The sequence below is a fragment of the Cydia amplana genome, chromosome 18 (assembly GCF_948474715.1).
Source record: "Cydia amplana chromosome 18, ilCydAmpl1.1, whole genome shotgun sequence".
Lineage (NCBI taxonomy): Eukaryota > Metazoa > Arthropoda > Insecta > Lepidoptera > Tortricidae > Cydia > Cydia amplana.
Window position 1 is genome coordinate 15688422 of NC_086086.1, and position 19858 is coordinate 15708279.

Consider the following 19858-nt stretch of genomic DNA (forward strand, 5'->3'; position numbering starts at 1 on the left):
GTTCTGATACATAAGTAATCTACATAAAATTTTCTACATTAAATATTCTGTACACTTTTTCGCTGGGATCAATATTTAAAAAAATATAAAAGGGAGAAACTTAATTATAATCAAACAATTAATCAATCAATTTTTTGTTAATAACTCGTAAACGGTGGCCTGTAGCAAAAAATGGTTTGAAACATAAGTAATCTACATCCAATTTTCTACATTAAATATTCTATAAAAAAATTCGGTAGGTTCAATATTTAAAAAAATATTTATGGGAGAAAGTCAATTATAATCAATTGTTAATAATTTTGTAAATAACTCGTAAACGGTGGCCTGTAGCAAAACATGTTCTGATACATAAGTAATCTACATAAAATTTTCTACATTAAATATTCTGTACACTTTTTCGCTGGGATCAATATTTAAAAAAATATTTATGGGAGAAAGTTAATTATAATCAATTGTTAATATTTTTTGTAAATAACTCGTAAACGATGGCCTGTAGCAAAAAATGTTCTGATACATAAGTAATCTACATAAAATTTTCTACATTAAATATTCTGTACACTTTTTCGCTGGGATCAATATTTAAAAAAATATTTAAGGGAGAAAGTTAATTATAATCAATTGTTAATATTTTTTGTAAATAACTCGTAAACGGTGGCCTGTAGCAAAAACTGTTCTGATACATAAGTAATCTACATAAAATTTTCTACATTAAATATTCTGTACACTTTTTCGCTGGGATCAGTATTTAAAAAAATATTTAAGTGAGAAAGTTAATTATAATCAATTGTTAATATTTTTTGTTAATAACTCGTAAACGGTGGCCTGTAGCAAAAAATGTTCCGAAACATAAGTAATCTACATCCAATTTTCTACATTAAATATTCTATAAAAAAATTCGGTAGGTTCAATGTTTAAAAAAAATATTTAAGGGAGAAAGTTAATGGGGAAGTTAGTGCACTGAGTTGTCCCTTTTGTCCCAGGCGATGCCGCTTGACACAATTGTTCCTTTGATCATACTTAATTGATGTGAAGCCTTAACCTGGATATTAACTTTTGGCTTACCCCCAAAAAGGGAGAGGAGAAAAGTGGTTCCGGCTGTACACTGCGCTCTGTTTGATATAAAGCCGCAATCCGATGATTGATTGACATAATTGTTCTCCCAGGAGGTTCGTGGGGTATTTGTCTTTGGTACGGTCGTATAGAGAGCGGCTGGGTGACCTCCAGAAAATTCCGACTTTTGGTCTACCGCTTCCGGTCAGAAAAATGTTTGACGGCCCGGCCAAACGGTCGGACCTAGGTGGGGGGGGTGCTCGACCAAATGTCATAGAGGTACCCTGGCAGTTTTTGACGCCGCCATTTTTTTGTCAAAATGGCAGACTTTTATTTTTTATTTTTTCAAGTTTGTCCTAGCGCGCTGAAATTTTGGTCACGGAAACTTGGGGTCCCCTAGATTATTTGTAAAATGTTTTAATTGCGGAAAAACTGGGCACTTTTATTTTGTATGGTAACTTTTAAACGGTGCGTGATAGGTGGGGGGTGCTCGACCAAATGCCATAGAGGGCCTCGAGGGAAATAAAACTGCATTGAAAAAAATTCAAAATGGCCGACTTTTTTTTAATTTTTTCAAGTTGGTCCGAGCGCTCCGAGATTTGGCATGGCAGGAGATAGAGGCCTCTAGATTCCTATAAAAAATTTTTTTTTTTATAAAACCCAAGATGACGGAAAAAATGGTAATTTTTATTTTGTATGGCAGCTTTTAAACGGTGCGAGATGGGTGGGGGGTGCTCGACCAAATGTCATAGAGGGCCTCGAGAAAAATGGAACTGCATTTAAAAATTTTCAAAATGGCCTTTTTTTTTTTAAGTTAGTCCGAGCGCGCTGAGATTTGGATGCGACAAGCCTGGGGGCCCAAGAATACTATGTGAAAAATTTATTTGGAAAAGTCCAACATGGCGGCGGACACGGGCAAAAGTCAAATTTCCAAGTAGGTTAAGCGAGCCCGTAGGGCGAGCTTCAGGCTGGGAGGCCGAAGGCCGACCCCGCGGAGGGCCGTTAGGCCTGGAGCTTCACCCCGAGTGTCCAAGCGTGGCCTACCCCCAGTAATTTTAGGCGAGGCCGAAGGCCAAGCTGCGGGAATGACGAACCAAGCAAAATCCTATACAAAAACTGTGTTAAGCGAGCCCGAAGGGCGAGCTTCAGGCTGGGAGGCCGAAGGCCGACCCCGGCGGAGGGCCAAAGGCCCGGAGCCTTCACACCGACTCCCAAGCGTACAACCCCCAGTAATTTAAAGCGAGGCCGAAAACCGAGCTGCGTGAATGCAGCGCTTCCAAGCGTTCTACCAAGTCAACTGTCTTGATAAGCGAGCGTTGGCGAAGCGTCGAGGTTCGCGAAGGCCGAAGGCCGAGCTCCGCGTAGAGCCGAAGACCCGAAGCGTTACACGAGAGGGGGAAGTTGGAGCTTAAACACGACCCAATAGTAAAAGTGGCTTAGACAAGCGAAACGGCGGGCCGAAGGCCGTAGGCCTCCTGCCATGCCAAATCTCGGTGCGCTCGGAGCAACTTGAAATTTAAAAAAAAAAAAGTCGGCCAGTTTGATTTTTTTTCAATGCAGTTTTATTTCCCTCGAGGCCCTCTATGTTATTTGGTCGAGCACCCCCCACCTATCATCCATCGTTTAAAAGTTACCATACAAAATAAAAGTGCCCAGTTTTTCCGCAAATAAACATTTTACAAAAAAAAAATTTTTCATAGGAATCTAGGGGACCCCGACTTTTCGTGACCAAAATTTCGGCGCGCTAGGACAAACTTGAAAAAATAAAAAAATAAAGTCGGCCATTTTGAAAAAAAAAATGGCGGCGTCAAAATCTGCCAGGGTAAAATATGACATTTGGTCGAGCACCTCCCACCTAAATCCGACCGTTTGGCCGGGCCGTCAAACATTTTTCTGACCGGAAGCGGTAGACCAAAAGTCGGAATTTTATGGAGGTGACCCAGCCGCCCTCTATACGACCGTACCAAAGACAAATACCCCACGAACCTGCTTCTGGGAGAACAATTATGTCAATCAATCATCGGATTGCGGTTTTATATCAAACAGAGCGCAGTGTACAGCCGGAACCACTTTTCTCCTCTCCCTTTTTGGGGGGAAGCCAAAAGTTAATATCCAGGTTAAGACTTCAGATCAATTAAGTATGATCCAAGGAACAATTGTGTCAAGCGGCATCGCCTGGGACAAAAGGGACAACTCAGTGCACTAACTTCCCCATTAACTTTCTCCCTTAAATATTTTTTTAAATATTGAACCTACCGAATTTTTTATACAATATTTAATGTAGAAAATTGGATGTAGATTACTTATGTTTCAAAACATTTTTTACTACAGGCCACCGTTTACGAGTTATTAACAAAAAATATTAACAATTGATTATAATTAACTTTCTCCCTTTTATATTTTTTTAAATATTGATCCCAGCGAAAAAGTGTACAGAATATTTAATGTAGAAAATTTTATGTAGATTACTTATGTATCAGAACATTTTTCGCTACAGGCCACCGTTTACGAGTTATTTACAAAAAATATTAACAATTGATTATAATTAACTTTCTCCCTTAAATATTTTTTTAAATATTGATCCTAGCGAAAAAGCGTATAGAATATTTAATGTAGAAAATTTTATGAAGATTACTTATGTATCAGAACATTTTTGCTACAGGCCACCGTTTAAGAGTTAATTATAAAAAACTACAAAGGGACCTTTAAATCCAATTTAAGTTTTCTAACACAACATGACTTCATCAGTTCATCAGCGTCACATAACATAAATTTACCTCCGCATTGGATAGACAGCAACATTGAATGTTCCAGTATTCAAAGAAACTTAATTGCTAAATTGGGAATCAAAACAACTAAACATGTGCCAGAATCCCCAATTTTAAACTACTACGTTTTTTGCTTATCGATGTCAGTGTCGTAAGCGCCATCGGCAATAAAGTCCCTTTTCATAGATAATAGCACATTTGTTCACATCTTGAGTCCTATGCGACCGATCGGTTCGTGTGAGGTGTCGTTTGAAAGAGTATTAAATGTGCTATTATTGTTTCATAATAACTGTAGTCAATTACAAAATATTTTAAAATATTTGAGTTTTTACCGTGCATGGATGGCATAAGTAATGAAATGATTAACTATGCGTCTAACTCAATAAATTACAACTATACCGCAATTATTTTATTACAAAATATACGAGACATTTCATTAGCTTACCAAAAACATAATAGACCCCGAGCCAGGCGCAAATTTCGTCAGTCATCGCCTCCCGGGTGAAAACTCGTATACTGGTTAACGGCCATATATGATGAGCCCTCGTGGACGTCAGCTGCCGCTACGTTATGACTTGGTTATATAATATCATACACCATTAAAACTTATAGACCGCGAGCCACGAACAGGTTTCCATGACCAATTAACGGCTACGTATGATGAATCCTCGTGGACGTCAGCTGCCGCTCCGTTGGTGGGTTGAGGAATGGCAGCCACCGAAACATGTAAAAAAAATTGCGGTAAAGTTATAATTTATTGAGTTAGACGCATGTTTTGTCAGTACTTATGCCATCCATGCACGGTAAAAAATCATATATTTTACAATATTTTGTAAACGACTACAGTTATGACTACGGTTATTATGAAACAATAATACCACGTTTAATACTCTTTCAAACGACATCTCACACGAACCGATCGGTCCCATAGGAGAGCGTTCAAGTATTACGTAACGCAATTTTTGGACATTTTTGACCCCCCCTCCCCCCCATGTAACGCGCCGTAACGTTTTTCTGTAACCCCCCTAAAGGCCACAATTATGTTGCGTAAAGTACCGTAAAGTGGCGAAAAGTTCTGAAGGGTTAAAAAACAATGTTACGTAACGCGTAGTTTAAACCCCCCCTCCCGCCTTTGTAACGCATCGTAACGTTTTACAAGAACCCCCCCACCCCCAAATTCGTTACGTAATACTTGAACGCTCCCTAGGACTCAAGATGTGAACATATCAATGCTGGTCGGCCGCCCACTATCCCCCCTTTTTTTCGACACGTCCCCCCCTCCATAAACTAAAACCGGTCAATTCGTATTCTACAGACCACGAGGAACACATCCATACCAGTTTTAGGTATTTAGAAGAGATGTCGACGAAAATCGTGAAGGAGACGACTTTTGTTTAATTTACCTATAGACTATTATTATGCCACCTTTTCTCCAGAATAAAGGTGAATTTACAAGGGAAGTGACCGATGCAACTTATAAAATAGCTCGAGTCAGAATTCATGTCGAAAGAATAATGCAGCACTTAATAATTTATCAGATACTACATAAAATTCCTGTAAATGTATTTTATCATAAACTGAAATAAATGTCATATACTCAGAAAAAAACAGAGACCACCGACCGAGATCGAGAGGTAACAGGCACCTGCCGCGATAGCAGAGGACGCTGGTTCGATTCCAGCCTGGGGCACTAGAGGCTAGGGTCACTTTTTCTGAGTATATGACATTTATTTCAGTTTATAATTTATATAGTAGTGTGACTACTCAAAATAATAACAAATTAAAATATTTTCTAAAAATAATTTAATTTGTTCTAGTATGTTATTTTATCATATTGATGATATATTACATGTTTAACCCTTTAACCGCCAGAGTCTGATATATAAGACATTACATATCCAGCTCATCTCGCCACAGTCTGATGAATAAGATAAAGATCTGATTTGGTTTTTACAGCACATTTATAACTCCCGTAACTATGCCAACCTTACTCTGCGTGGTACAATTACTGTCGGTGGTGACACGAGCACGCTCGATCAAAAATTGCTGACGGTTAAAAGGTTAATTGTTGGGTACTAGTAAACCTGCAACCACCTATATTTTCAAACAAATAAAACAACAGTTATTTTTACAATATTTACATTATTTAAAAAGCTATTAAAACATTGCATTTTTATTTAAATTTGTTTTTATTTCACACATAAAACCTGTAAATATTATGTGACTTTTCATGCCTGAAGGACCCTTATGCACATGGAGCATAAGGAACCACAGGCATTGACCACCACATATTTATAACATGGGCCCGTGGACCTATGAAAATGTGTCAGTCAGGTTAGGGTTTAATATGTCCAAGCACTGGACTGATCAACATTTTTATAAGTCTAATGTACAGTCAAGTCAAGTACAATGGATTAAGGTTAAGAAATGCATACATATTTATGAACTCTACTGTACATACCATTAGTCATATTCCTTTATTTCAGTCACATGCATAAACTTACAGCTAAGGATGCCAAAACGCTTATGTGGTAGGGACAATACATACATCAGAATCAAACATAGTCTAAAGCTAAAGATTATTAAAACAAAACAAAAACAATCAAATAAGGTCAGGTTAATATTTAGGTATGCTAGGATTCTAAGATATAAAAATGTTGAGTTCCTTACTTACAGGCCTTCCAGCTAGGTATGCGTATTGCAAATTTTCACAAAGCGTGATACTGCAATATTCAGCTTTACTATACATATAAAAAAAACAGTAATAAACATTTTGAGTTAACAACATTTAAACATATTATTTTACTTAATACTACTACTACATACTACTATTTGAAAAGTTAATTACCTAACATTGTATTGATTATATTTTTTCTGTAAAACTACGCTTTGGCTGGTTTTTCTCACTCAAAGTTTGGTTTGTTCTTGTAGAATACAAGAGCCGTAGATAATGAGCGAAGTAAAATTATTCACTTATTAAAATTGCTGCTTTAATAGTCTTTGTCTCTGTCTACTCTTACTATACAACTACCTTTTGGTGAATATATAAAGAGATCATACATAGTCATACCAGTGACATACATTTGCACTTGGATTTGGGTATAAGTTAATATGGTTTGCTTCTTTTTAATTCTGGTTGATCATTCACAAACTGCGAATATTGCACATTATGACATTACATTTTTGTTTATCAAAATCTGCAATAGGTGGTTTTTACAACATACAGGACATTTAACTTCTACTAACACTGACACATTCATCGCATATAACAACACCATCTACACTAGTGCACAACCAAGGCTGATCTTTGCTAACAATCACTCCGACACAAGAAATTCTTAGTCTCCTCGCCGAGTACCACTCTTCAGACATTGATTGTTCTATTGTGTCACTACAGAATTTAAAAATGTCTTTATCTGCCAACGCAACATTTGCTTCATAAAAGTTTTTCTAATGTTTTTTCTATGACTAAAAAAAATTTTTCTATGACTTTTTAGTCTAGCTTCACTTTTGTACACATCAAACTCTTTTCTAAAAATACTAAAGTTTTCAAGACATGTAACACATTCTTCTTTTTGAATATTAATATCAGTCTGTTCTACTAAATTTTCCGACAACCTTGCTAACGGAAATTTCAATATCTTCTGTACAATTTATTTCAGCAACTTCCAGTACACGTTTCAAGGCACAATCTTCCTTTAAATCTGTGACATCGAACTGAAAAGGTTCACACTTGTGTTTCTTTGATGTAGGATACATTTCGTGGAAGTATCTCCCTTTGGAATACTTTTCGTTCGTAAATTGTCGAACACTTGGCTTGCCCCATTTTTGTTCCTGGCTGGTTTAGGTGGAACTCTCTTCATGATTGATGTAGTAAATTAGTGCTGCAATGCTGCTTGAATTTGCCACTTTTGTTATAAACAATCGCATGTTACTCTAGTAACATGACGATTGATATTACGAATTAAGGCTGTCTTATACGCTGTCGCCGTCACAGAGGCTTGACGAACCACTCGGGCTTTGATTATGTAGCTCCTGTCGCCTTGCCAGATGTCTTGCACCTCCAGTACGTGCCGGTAACGACCAAATTTCATGGGTTATGGCACGAAAAACCCTGTTCCCGTCAGAAGCACGTTCATTTTAACTGAAAACCACAATGCTAATGTAATTGTCAATACAGCCGTCGTCCAAATATGTCGAATAATTATACTGTAATATCATTAGATTTCATTGAAATTATTACGATGTTTACTTACTTCACGTTTGAAAGTTTTCTGACAGAATATCTCAAAGTTGCGCTCGCTAGGACAGAGAGTCATACTATCTTTGTCTTACACTAGTACTATCACCCAAAAGAAAAGGATGAGTATAGTTTTTTTTGTTCCTATTTACTGATCTATACCTATATTCGATTTTTCAAAGATATCTTTGATACGTCAAATACGTAAAGGCGTATCCAGATTAGTCAATTTTTCACCAATCTGGAAGGGAAGGGAATCGAATCAGGAGGTGCGGACGCAAACGGCAATTTGGCTCACTGATTCGATTGCCCGATCAAATCAGGAGGTGCGGACACAAAAATGCCAATTTTCGAAGCTAGTATCTATGGAATGCTAGGATCTGTACGTACTTTTTACAATCTGATCAAATTCTCGTGTCGAATCAGGCCGTGCGGACGCAAATACCAATTTGATTCCCCGATCACATCAGCAGGTGCGGACACAAAAATGACAAATTTCATAGTAGAATGCAAATTGGTGATTTAATTTCTGTACGTGTGGACGCTAGGCAAGATAAGATTGGCCAAATATTTTCCTGAACAAATCGACTGATTTGATCAGTCCCGTCTGGATACCCACTAATTGGCCAATCTCATTTAGCATCCACACGTAGGTACACAAATTAAATCACCAATTTGCATTCCATAGATAATTACTGTGAAAATTGGCATTTTTGTGTCCGCACCTGCTTATTTGATCGGGGAATCAAATTGGTATTTGCGTCCGCTCGGCCTGATTCGATCGGAGAATTTTATCAGACTGGCGAAAAATTGACTAGTCTGGATACGCCTTTATGCATTACTTACCTTTTTAGGGTTCCGTACCCAAAGGGTAAAAACGGGACCCTATTACTAAGACTCCGCTGTCCGTCCGTCCGTCTGTCACCAGGCTGTATCTCACGAACCGTGATAGCTAGACAGTTGAAATTTTCACAGATGATGTATTTCTGTTGCCGCTATAACAACAAATACTAAAAACAGAATAAAATAAAGATTTAAGTGGGGCTCCCATACAACAAACGTGATTTTTGACCGAAGTTAAGCAACGTCGGGCGGGGTCAGTACTTGGATGGGTGACCGTTTTTTGCTTGTTTTGCTCTATTTTTAGGGTTCCGTAGCCAAATGGCAAAAAACGGAACCCTTATAGATTCGTCATGTCTGTCTGTCTGTCCGTCTGTCTGTCCGTCCGTATGTCACAGCCACTTTTCTCCGAAACTATAAGAACTATACTGTTGAAACTTGGTAAGTAGATGTATTCTGTGAACCGCATTAAGATTTTCACACAAAAATAGAAAAATAACAATTAATTTTTGGGGTTCCCCATACTTCGAACTGAAACTCAAAAATTTTTTTTTCATCAAACCCATACGTATGGGGTATCTATGGATAGGTCTTCAAAAATGATATTGAGGTTCCTAATATCATTTTTTTCTAAACTGAATAGTTTGCGCGAGAGACACTTCCAAAGTGGTAAAATGTGTGTCCCCCCCCCCCCCCTAACTTCTAAAATAAGAGAATGATAAAACTAAAAAAAATATATGATGTACATTACCATGTAAACTTCCACCGAAAATTGGTTTGAACGAGATCTAGCAAGTAGTTTTTTTTTTAATACGTCATAAATCGCCTAAATACGGAACCCTTCATGGGCGAGTCCGACTCGCACTTGGCCGCGTTGATGGTGCGGAACCCTCCGTGCGCGAGTCCAACTCGCACTTGTTACATATGTTGAGTATAATATTTGAGGTTGTCATGGTACCCAGTGTAAATAAATATGTCAATAAAAAAATAGAACTTTATCAAATATATTACAAATAGGTAAAAATACTTTTCTCCAATATGCTCGGAAATGTTCACCTTATTGTAGCAAAAATAGTACGGGAAGATCTTCGTTATTGTCAAACTCTAATTTAAAAAAATCAAACTATCGCTGTCCTTTTCTAGCGGACGGGAAGTAAAAAAACACTACAGTAATAACTTATTACTGTAGTGTTTTTTACTTTTTAAAAATAAAAAACGTAAACAGCCAATTATTATAGCCGCGAGCCGCGTCTACACGACCCGATCAGCTATCATTTCAAGCTATAGGATAGAGTGAGATAGTAAGCCTTTCATGTCTCGTTCTTACAAGACCGTTGTGCTCGTGTCTGATCGTGCGAATACTGCTTAATAAAATCAAAGATTATTTTTATATATTTTTTAAGGATCTAAATCCGTGTTAATATTAAAGCTTTTATAGTTTGTCAAAGGACTATCTCATTTCAAACATAGACAGAGAGAATCATACTATCTTTGTCTTACTCTAGTACTAGCACCCAAAAGAATAGGATGGGTATAGTTTTCCTGGTTCTTACTAACTGACAAATTGGTTTGACCAACTATATTGCACAATTATATTGAATGAACGAATATTGAATGGTACTGAATGGCCGAATAAGTTTGTGCCTTTAACTTTTAAAAATTAATTAGAGGGGAATTGTTTTTGACATTCTTGATGTGAAGGTTCGATTTGAGTGATGCTTGATGCTTAAATAATTATTATTTGAGCTTATTTCCTCGCATGTTTGGAGAAAAGCACTATATATGCCTCGTCAGGAATAGCAATTCGTGGATTCGTCTTCTTTGTCGGACTCCGCTTCGCGTCGTCCGACAAAATCGAAACTCATCCACGAATTGCTCTTTCCCGGCCTCTGCAATAATGTACTATAAATGTAATGTATCGTGTTACCGCGCGTCGGTAACATTAATATTATGTGACAGAAAAATGTATTACGAGTTATTAAAATTAGTAAGACATCGCTAATGCTATTATATTTATATTTTATATGAATGAATATATTTATATTTTTTTAATATCAAACATCCAAAAAAAATGCGTCAAATGAAACGAATTCAGTACGGGGTATGGTCGAAGCGCCATCTCACGAAATATATTATCAACATTGAGGCAAGACGAGAGCATGACGATAGTTGTCATTCCAACCCGTCACATGGCATTGATACAGAATCACACTTATTGCAACATTTGACACTACTAGAGACATCTGCTATACTTTTGGGAACTAAATATAAAGTCACGCTACTCAAAATGGCGATTGCGGGTCCTATAGGTTAGTCCATGACACCGATAAATAATTTTAGCCACTAGGGTCATTGCGCTAGTTTTGGTCCACTTGATGAAATTTTAATATAAACCTACATTGCTGCACAAGTTTGGACTTATTGCAATCCTTAATGTCTAAACAATATATCTACATAAAAAACCGGCCAAGTGCGAGTTGGAGTCGCGCACGGAGGGTTCCGCACCATCAACAAAAAATAGAGCAAAAAAATCGTGTTTCTAGTATGGGAGCTCCCCTTAAATATTTATTTTATTTTATTTTTAGTATTTGTTGTTATAGCGGCAACAGAGATACATCATTTGTGAAAATTTCAACTGTCTAGCTATCGCGGTTCATGAGATACAGCCTGGTGACAGACGGACGGACGGACAGACGGACAGCGAAGTCTTAGTAATAGGGTCCCGTTTTTTACCCTTTGGGTACGGAACCCTAAAAATGATATTTCGCAAGTAGCAAATAAAAAATTTAATATATTATGTGGTAATCCGTGAAGTGGACGAAAACTAGAGCATGGACGGAAACTAGGGCAATGACCCTACATAACCTTTTATTTTTGTTATTGCATAAGTTACCAAATAGCAACAATATGTCCATTAGAAACCAATTTCATAGCTGACTGACTTGCATTGACCAAACAAACCTGTTTCAAACTATGACTCATTTGTCCGATTTCACCAAAAAAAATCGATGCAACTGATGCAAGACATGATCTGTGCATAGTTTGAAATAGAAAATATTATTATTGAGATGTATATCAGTACCATGTTCCAAATAATTAAAAAAGAAGCTACGTCAATTATATTATGTGTGTAAAAATTTGTATTTGATTTTATGAACAATTATCCAGGACACAGGACTGATTCTCATAGGATTGGGATGATTCTAATTAGATTATAGACCGTTCAAAAATGAACCAACCGGCTTCAAAAGGCGTTGCTAGGCTTAAAATTGCCAAACAATACTGAGAACACTCATGGGAGGTTCCCAACCAGTGCCACCCACCTACCGCTTACAGATTACATAGCCTAGGTACTTACACTTCTAGGATCCTGTCCCCCTTCCGGATACCAGCTTGTTCAGCCGCTCCTTGCTCCAAAACAGCGCTTACGTGCTGCAAAGGGGCATATAGCTCCCCATTGATTGACCTCAACTGCCCACCCTCGGACACTTGACCGCGCACATTGAAACCGAACCCAGTGTCAGTTTTATAGATGGTAACGCGACGGGGCCCATTGGTAGCCGTTGTAACTTTGTTATTTCTCTCAGGTCTAATAATACTGTTATTATCAGTTTCTGTCTCAGCCATTTTGGACGACTTTGACGTTTTCTGCTGTTGTGTTGGCTAGATTGCTCAACTCAACACGAATAGGATGCGTTCATGTTTTATAGAAAATATTTATTATAGCTGGTCAAGCAGATCTTGTCAGTAGAAAAAGGCACGAAATTTAAATTTTCTATGGGACGATATCCCTTCGCGGCTACATTTTTTGAATTTACCGCCTTTTTCTACTGACAAGATCTGCTTGACCAGCTATATTTGCAAGGTAGATTTTTTTCTGATCATCTGATTACTTACTATATCTATGATCTGATTGATATTGCTGGCAACATTTAGCAACGCCCTCTACACATTTTTCACGAAAAACATATTGCTCAGATGGTAAAGCAGTCATTCAGTTATTCTTTTCCGTCGCTAGAGAGCACAAGTTTCGAAACAACGTGGTACAAGAAAATTTCAACTTCTTTCACATCAAAATCAGCTGTGAACTTCAGTATGGCCGCTCTTATATGTAGAAAATAAATTGTTTTTGTAAAATCATACAAAAAAATAGGAAAGTGCAGTTTTCGTACTTACACCGAATAGTTGTATCTTTTACGAACAGTGTCGGTGTTGACTAATAAAAAGTGTTGCGTCATGACAGAATCGTGATTCTCTCACTGACAAACAAAATACAATTAAAATTGCGAATAGCGAATTACGGCGAGTATAGTTAGCATTTCTTTGGTTCGCGTTTCATTCGATCGTCGCCTGAGTGTTGGGAGCTGATGTTTATTGTGAACCGCGTCAAAACATACGAGCAATGAGTAGTGTGAGGTTGAGTCTGGTGTCTGTGGGGAGATTAGCCGTCGGGAGAAATTGCAAGTTGACATCAGGTAAGTTTCCTACATTTTCGTATTCAGTTTTGTTTTCTTTGTGCATTGGCTACGCTCCAAAGTTTTGTGGCGCAGTCTACTTTCCTGGCCATGTTCACGCGTAATCTACATCACAACGAATGTTTGATAACAGAACGTCATAGAATAATCAGAGTATAAATAAATTGCTTATGATAGCGCTTCTCGCTTATTGTCATTGGTTTATTTATTACGAAACGCTCATAAAACTTGTTTTCTCCTTGATTTGATTTATTTAAGCTTATTTTTAAGATACACGTTGAATAATTGGTTATATCAAGGTCATTATCGCTTAATTTATGCTTGACACTGCCCTCTGAGGTCCTCGGACGTAGTATTTTATAGCCAATTAAGGAATGTAACTGATATTGATTCAATGATATAGATAGTGTGTTTAAACAATGATAATTCTACACTGTAGTGCCTGTTTTTAGTATTTATGTAATGAAACAGACCTTTATCAGGTGAGGTTAATGTAGTATAAGCTACCAGAGTTAGACCAAGAAAAGTCTGCAACGATTTTGATAGCACATGCAGTGCAAGTGTTATTTTAAACGCCAATCTTCTATGAAATTGTGACGTATTAAATAACACCTTCACTGCCTGTGCTCTCAAAATCGTTGCAGACTTTTCTTGGTCTAACTCTAGACATTATTTAAGCAAAAATATTCATATTATTACACCCTACATAGATAGATGCATGTCTAATCTTTCATAAAATACACATTAGTATTAGTACTGCATGATAATTTGATGGTAGTAAAAACTATCCTATGTCAAAAAAACTATCTCCATACAAAAATGTATCTCAATTAGTACAGCGGTTTAAACGTAAAGAGGTAGCAGACAGAGTTACTTCCACATTTATAATATTATCGTGGAATTATTCTTAATTACGTCATTTGACACATTATGATGTAACTAGAGATGTAACTAACCCAAATCGATTGTCACAGCAAGCGATTACGATTGGATGGCACCTAGACTGAGGTATTGAATTGTGACGTTTAATGAATTTTTATTTGAGATTTAAATAAAGCTAGAATTATATGGTTAATAAATATTAATAAGAAGATATAATAAATTTCATAATATGTACTTTGTTATAAATATCTAATAACTATTGTAATATGAATGATTTATAACAAAATTTACCTAGAATTAATAATGTTTAAAAATTTGACATGTAAAATGTATAGGTTATAGGTTATAGGTATTCGCGGGCTTGGTTTCCGCAACTCGACGTCATATTATTGCGCCTATTTTGCGTGATGGGTTGGCGGCCTATTCCTGCCAACCCAGCTCTACCAGGAAGCCTAGCAGACCCTTGACGTTGCCGACGACTTCTGGGAGCGACCCCGGTGAGCCGAGGTGTTGTGCCCGGTATTCTGCCACCCCTGGGCATTCGAGAATGACGTGGGCGGCTGTCTCCTCTGCCTCCATGCACGCCCTGCAGAGGGGGCTATCTGTAACACGTAGGGTTAGTAGGTGTTTGTTAAATGAGGCGTGGCCGGTTATGGCCCCAGCTATAAGCCGGAGCTGTGGTCTCTTCAGCTGTCGCAGCCTCCGTGACAGATTGGGGTTGAGTGTCGGGAGGGCTTCCTTCGCCTGCCTGCAGGTGCCTAGGTTAGACCAGTATTGTTGGTGTTTTACCTTGGTGTTATGACGCAGCATGTTCCGGAGCCAGGCAAATGGCAGAGGTATAATTGGCTCAGGTCCTGCCACCTTCAGTTCCGAGCCACCTCTCGCCAGGATGTCGGCTGCATCGTTACCTCGTGAGTTGCTGTGTCCTTTGATCCACTGCAGAGTTACGCCATTGGTGGTACATACCTCTGACAGAGCTTTGTGGCATTCGTAAATTAGCCCTGAAGTGAGAGTATAACTTTGTAGAGCTTGCAGTACTGATCGACTATCAGAGAGTATGCGGATGGGGTAGTCCAATACTTCCCTTGAGACGATTGCGTGTGCTGCCATTATGATGCCCATACATTCCGCCTGGAAGACTGTGTTATGGGCACCAAGTGGTGTTGAGATGTGTATGTTTAGGTCCTCTGAGAAAACCCCAGCGCCAGTGCCTGACCTTGTCTTTGATCCGTCCGTGAAGATTCTCAGCTCCCTTGGGTTGAGTCCTTCATGGGGTTCTTCATGTAATTGTATTTTGTATTTCTTGTCAAAGACGAACTGCTTGGGTATCCTGTCAGTCACCGCTTCTATGAGCGGTTCCCTACCTATGGCCTCGTAGAGGATTTCGGTGTGTGGCACCCTAGGCGGTCTCCAGAGATTAGATTTTTTAAGACGTACCGCCGCAGCTAGCGCTTCCTGTTGTATAAAGAGGTGCAGCGGCGGCAGGCCCAGTAAGGCTTCCAGGGCCGCGGTTGGTGTTGTCCTCATGCAGCCCGTTGTCGCCATACAGGCCAGCCTCTGGAGTCGTTGTAGTTTAGCCTCAACTGTGGATAGTTTGGTGCGTGGCCACCATACTATCGCTCCGTAGCTTATTATTGGTCTTATAACTGCCTGGTAAAGCCATAGAGTTAGCCTGGGAGTTAATCCCCAGGTTCTACCCACCATTCTACGACATTGCCAGAACGCGACTGTAGCTTTGTCAATTTTGCCATTTAAGTGATTACTCCAATTTAGCTTGTTGTCAAGTATTACCCCTAAATACTTTACCTCTGCAGATAGTTGGAGTTCTGTATTGAACAGTTTGGGAAGGCGGTAGTTTCCCAAATTGCGTTTGTTGGTGAACATTACCAGCTCCGTCTTGTGGGGATTGACTGTGAGTTCGTTGTTGATGCACCAGCGCTCCACGATGGCTAGTGCAGAGCGGGTAACGTCGCATACCGTACCTGTGTGGTTGCCGCTCGTTAGTATCACTATATCGTCAGCATAGCCGATTGTGTAGTAGTGATTGTTGTTTAGTGCCGTGATTAGGTCGTTCACTACTAGGTTCCATAGAAGTGGCGATAGAACGCCCCCTTGGGGGCATCCCTTTGCCACTGATGCCTGCTGTGTCTCGCCTGTCCCAAGTTTTATGACCCTCTGGCTCAACATGTTGTTTATCCACTGGGTCATAACTGTATTCGCTCCATGTCTTACCAGTGCTGCTGCAATGCTGCTGAACCTAGTCCTGTCGAAGGCCCCTTCTATATCTATAAAGGTTCCTAAGCACATGGACCTGCTTTTAATCGCCACCTCAATTTTGCTTACCACTGCATGTAGTGCCGATTCTGTAGACTTGCCAGGGCTGTAGGCATGTTGGTTGGGATGTAGGGGCACGTTACTCAGCACCCTCTCCCTCAGATACCTGTCGCACAACCTCTCCAATGTTTTAAGCATGAAGGAGGTCAGGCTGATGGGCCTGAAGGATTTGGGATCCGAGTAGTCGCTTTTACCTGGTTTCGGTATGAAGATGACTTTGACCTCTCTCCACCGCTTTGGCACGTACCTGTGAGCCAGACAGGCGCGCAGAACGGTGGTCAGCTTCAGAGTGAGATGCCTACCGCCCCATTTTAGAAGCGCAGGGAAGATCCCATCCATTCCTGGAGATTTGAAGGAGTCAAAGCTGTTTATGGCCCATTGCGTGCGCTGTGGGCTGATTACCTCGTGTGTCTGTAGCCACTCGTCCTCCGACGGAGTGGTCTCCTCTGCCTCCCAACTTACTGGGTGCGATATCACGCAGTCCGGGAAGTGTGTTTGCACCAGGACCCGTTCCGCCTCCTCCGGTGAGTTGGTGAGAGAGCTGTCAGGCTTACGCAGGGATCCCAGGGTTATGGTTGAGTTGTTGGAGAGGACCTTCCTTACCCTGTTAGCCTGCATGGTGGTTTCAATGTCTGTACAGAATTTGCGCCAGGAGTTTGTGCTCCTGTACCTGAGTCGTTTCTTGTACTTGGCCTTTGTGGACTTGTAGTTATCCCAGTCCTCATCAGTGCCAGTGTTCATTGCTCTGTTTAGTTGTCTCCTCATCTTACCCCTGAGTCTCTCCAGCTCAGGTCCCCACCAGTTGCTCTTCCTTCCACTGCTTGTTGATGGGGTGGTTAAGGGACATGCCTGATGGTAGCACTCCAAGATGGTGTTTGTGAGGGCGCTTACCTGTTCTTCTATTTCAGCTGTGCCTAGTATCTCCAGGGGACACTCCTGCTGTTCTAGTATTGTGTTTAGTCGCAGGGTATAGAGATCGCGGTTGGTCCTGCGTGGGTCCCTTCTAGGCTCAGCTGTGAGTGTTTTTACCTGAATGTCGAATCGAATCCACCTGTGGTCTGAGCACGACACCTCCTCCGATACATGCCAGCCTGTGATGTGCTTCGATGCTTCTTCAGATGATAGGGTCAGGTCAATGATTGTCCTGCTACGTCTGTTTATGAATGTCGGTTCCGAACCTGTGTTAAGGAGGTTAAGGTTTGTAGTAAATAGGTACTCGACAAGCTTCTTACCTCTCTCGTTACCTGTTTCCATGCCCCATAGGGGGTGATGAGCGTTCGAGTCGGTTGCCACGATGAGTTCGAGCCCCTCCTCTTCGCAGTAGTTGACCAGCCTTGTCATGTCATGCGGTGGTGGGTCGTCCGCCTCCGGCATATACACAGAGGCTACGACCATCTTCTGCAGGCTGGTGTCTTGCGCGCCGTGCAGCCTTATGGCGCACACATCTCTAGAACAGAAGCTCGTTAGAGGTTGCACATGTAAATCTTTAGTTGTGTATATGCAGGCCCGGGGATTATCCGGACCCGAGTAGACTGTTAGCTTACCTCCTAAGTTACGGAGACCGCAGACAGAGCCTCTTCTGACCCACGGTTCCTGGATCAGGATTACGGCTGTAGTGTTGACCTCCAACCACTTCCGGATCTGAGCCGTCGCCGTTTCGCTGTGGTGGAGGTTGGCTTGGAGGAACTTACCAATTGGCGAAGGGAGCTCCTCCACAAGGATCACCCTCCTCCGCCGACATCGGCTCCTCCCCCTCCTTGCCGATGGCCAGCTTACCTAGCCCCTGCGCGCATTCCCCTTCACTCTCCGAGGAGTCACGAAGAAGTTCTTCTTCGTCCTTCTCGGAGACGGAATGAGACTGCACTGGGGCTTGCGACTCAGGCTCCTGGACTACTTCCACAGGTGCCTGTGTCGCCGGGTGAGTGTCCATGGGCTCGGCAGGTGTATCAGCTGCACTGTCGGTGTCGACAGCGCTGCTGGGGGGCGGTTGCTCCCTGAATTTCCCCCGTGCCCCCTCAAACTTCACGTACACCGAGCCCAGCATAAAGCCGAGCCGGCGTCCGCGGTCTACCAAGGGCTGCACGACTGTCTCCGGCACACTGACGACAGCGAACGTTTCCGTTCCCTGCACCTCTCGCCGGTTGAGCAGCCAGCGGTCTATTTCCGCCCACGGGTTCTGGTACCGGAGAGCTCGGCCTACCTCGCCAAAGTCCTCCCAGACACCCGGGAACAGGATCCCGCAGCGTACCCTTCTGGGCACCTCGCTCTGGCGCTTGACTACCACCTTCTCCCCCTTGTCGAGGGTGATGGTAGCCACGCTGCGCTTGAGCCACACCAGTGTAGCCTGGTTCTCGCACCACAGTCTCAGGGAGCCGTTAGCCCATACAGGCTTGCCCCTGAAGAGTGGGCCTACGGGAAGGCTTGCAGTGGGTTGTCTAGCTTCCTGCGAGAGCAGGGCTAGCAGTTGCCTCTGGACCTCATCCGACTGCTGTGAAGTCAGGTGACCCGAGGTGGCAGTGGTCACCGCCACCAGCAGGTCAGCCTTTGCAGCCTCTGCGTAGTCGGCAGGGGGGGTTTCTCCAGGCAGTCCAGTCCTCTGCCTCTTAGGCTCGCCTCTGGGAGATATGGTCTCGTCAAGACGAGCCCTCTTGGCAGAAGACTGGGCTCCCTGCTTACTCTCCCCCTTGGTCTTGGCCTTCACCCTCTTTTCCTGGGGAGGGGCACGGTTCGCTGCTGGTGACCCAGCTGCTGCCTGCGCCTGGCCCTTCCCAGGGGCGCCTTGAGGTGGCGCCTGGACGGTGTTGTTGAGAGCGGCTTGCCTCTCTCTTCGCCTCCGTCTCTGCTTCCTGTTAAGCTTGTGCGGCTTAGCCGCAGCTGTAACAGGGGGAGGCGGGGGTACAGGAGTTGTCACCCGTTTATCGGGCTTCCATCTCCGCGCCTTCCTGGACACTTGTACGGTCCATCCCGCCTCCAGCTGAGCAGAAACGGGGTCCAGCACCGGTTCCATCACTAGGGTCTGCTCCGTGGCAGGGGGCTTACCCCCTGGCGGAACAGCACCTGTGGATGTCCCCGGTGTTGGCAGTAGGGCCTGGCGCTGCGGCACCGGGCCCCCTGGTCTGGGTGTCAGCGCAACAGGTATGCGTGCCTTCGGTTTCCCGGCGGCTCTTCCTCCTGTTGCGGCCTGCCCCTTGCGAGGCGGTACTGTCGAGCCAGCTCCGCCCCGGGGCCGGTGTGTATTGTGTGTGTGTCTGTTTGTAGTGGTGCCTGGC

The 19858-nt window shown here is 41.9% G+C and overlaps 2 protein-coding genes across 2 annotated transcripts in view; one reads left to right on the forward strand and one right to left on the reverse strand.

Annotated features, from left to right (window-relative positions):
- The window catches only part of LOC134656322 (sorting nexin-27), a 39902-nt gene extending 27335 nt beyond the window's left edge, over positions 1-12567 (reverse strand). Inside the window, exon 1 of the mRNA XM_063511832.1 lies at positions 12257-12567. Coding sequence (XP_063367902.1) covers positions 12257-12525 — 269 coding nt within the window. The 5' untranslated portion in view covers positions 12526-12567. The remainder of the gene's footprint in view (positions 1-12256) is intronic.
- A 340-nt stretch (positions 12568-12907) lies between these two features.
- Positions 12908-19858, forward strand: part of LOC134656357 (ATP-dependent Clp protease ATP-binding subunit clpX-like, mitochondrial) — a 44945-nt gene continuing 37994 nt past the window's right edge. The window contains exon 1 of the mRNA XM_063511876.1: positions 12908-13373. Coding sequence (XP_063367946.1) covers positions 13301-13373 — 73 coding nt within the window. The 5' untranslated portion in view covers positions 12908-13300. The remainder of the gene's footprint in view (positions 13374-19858) is intronic.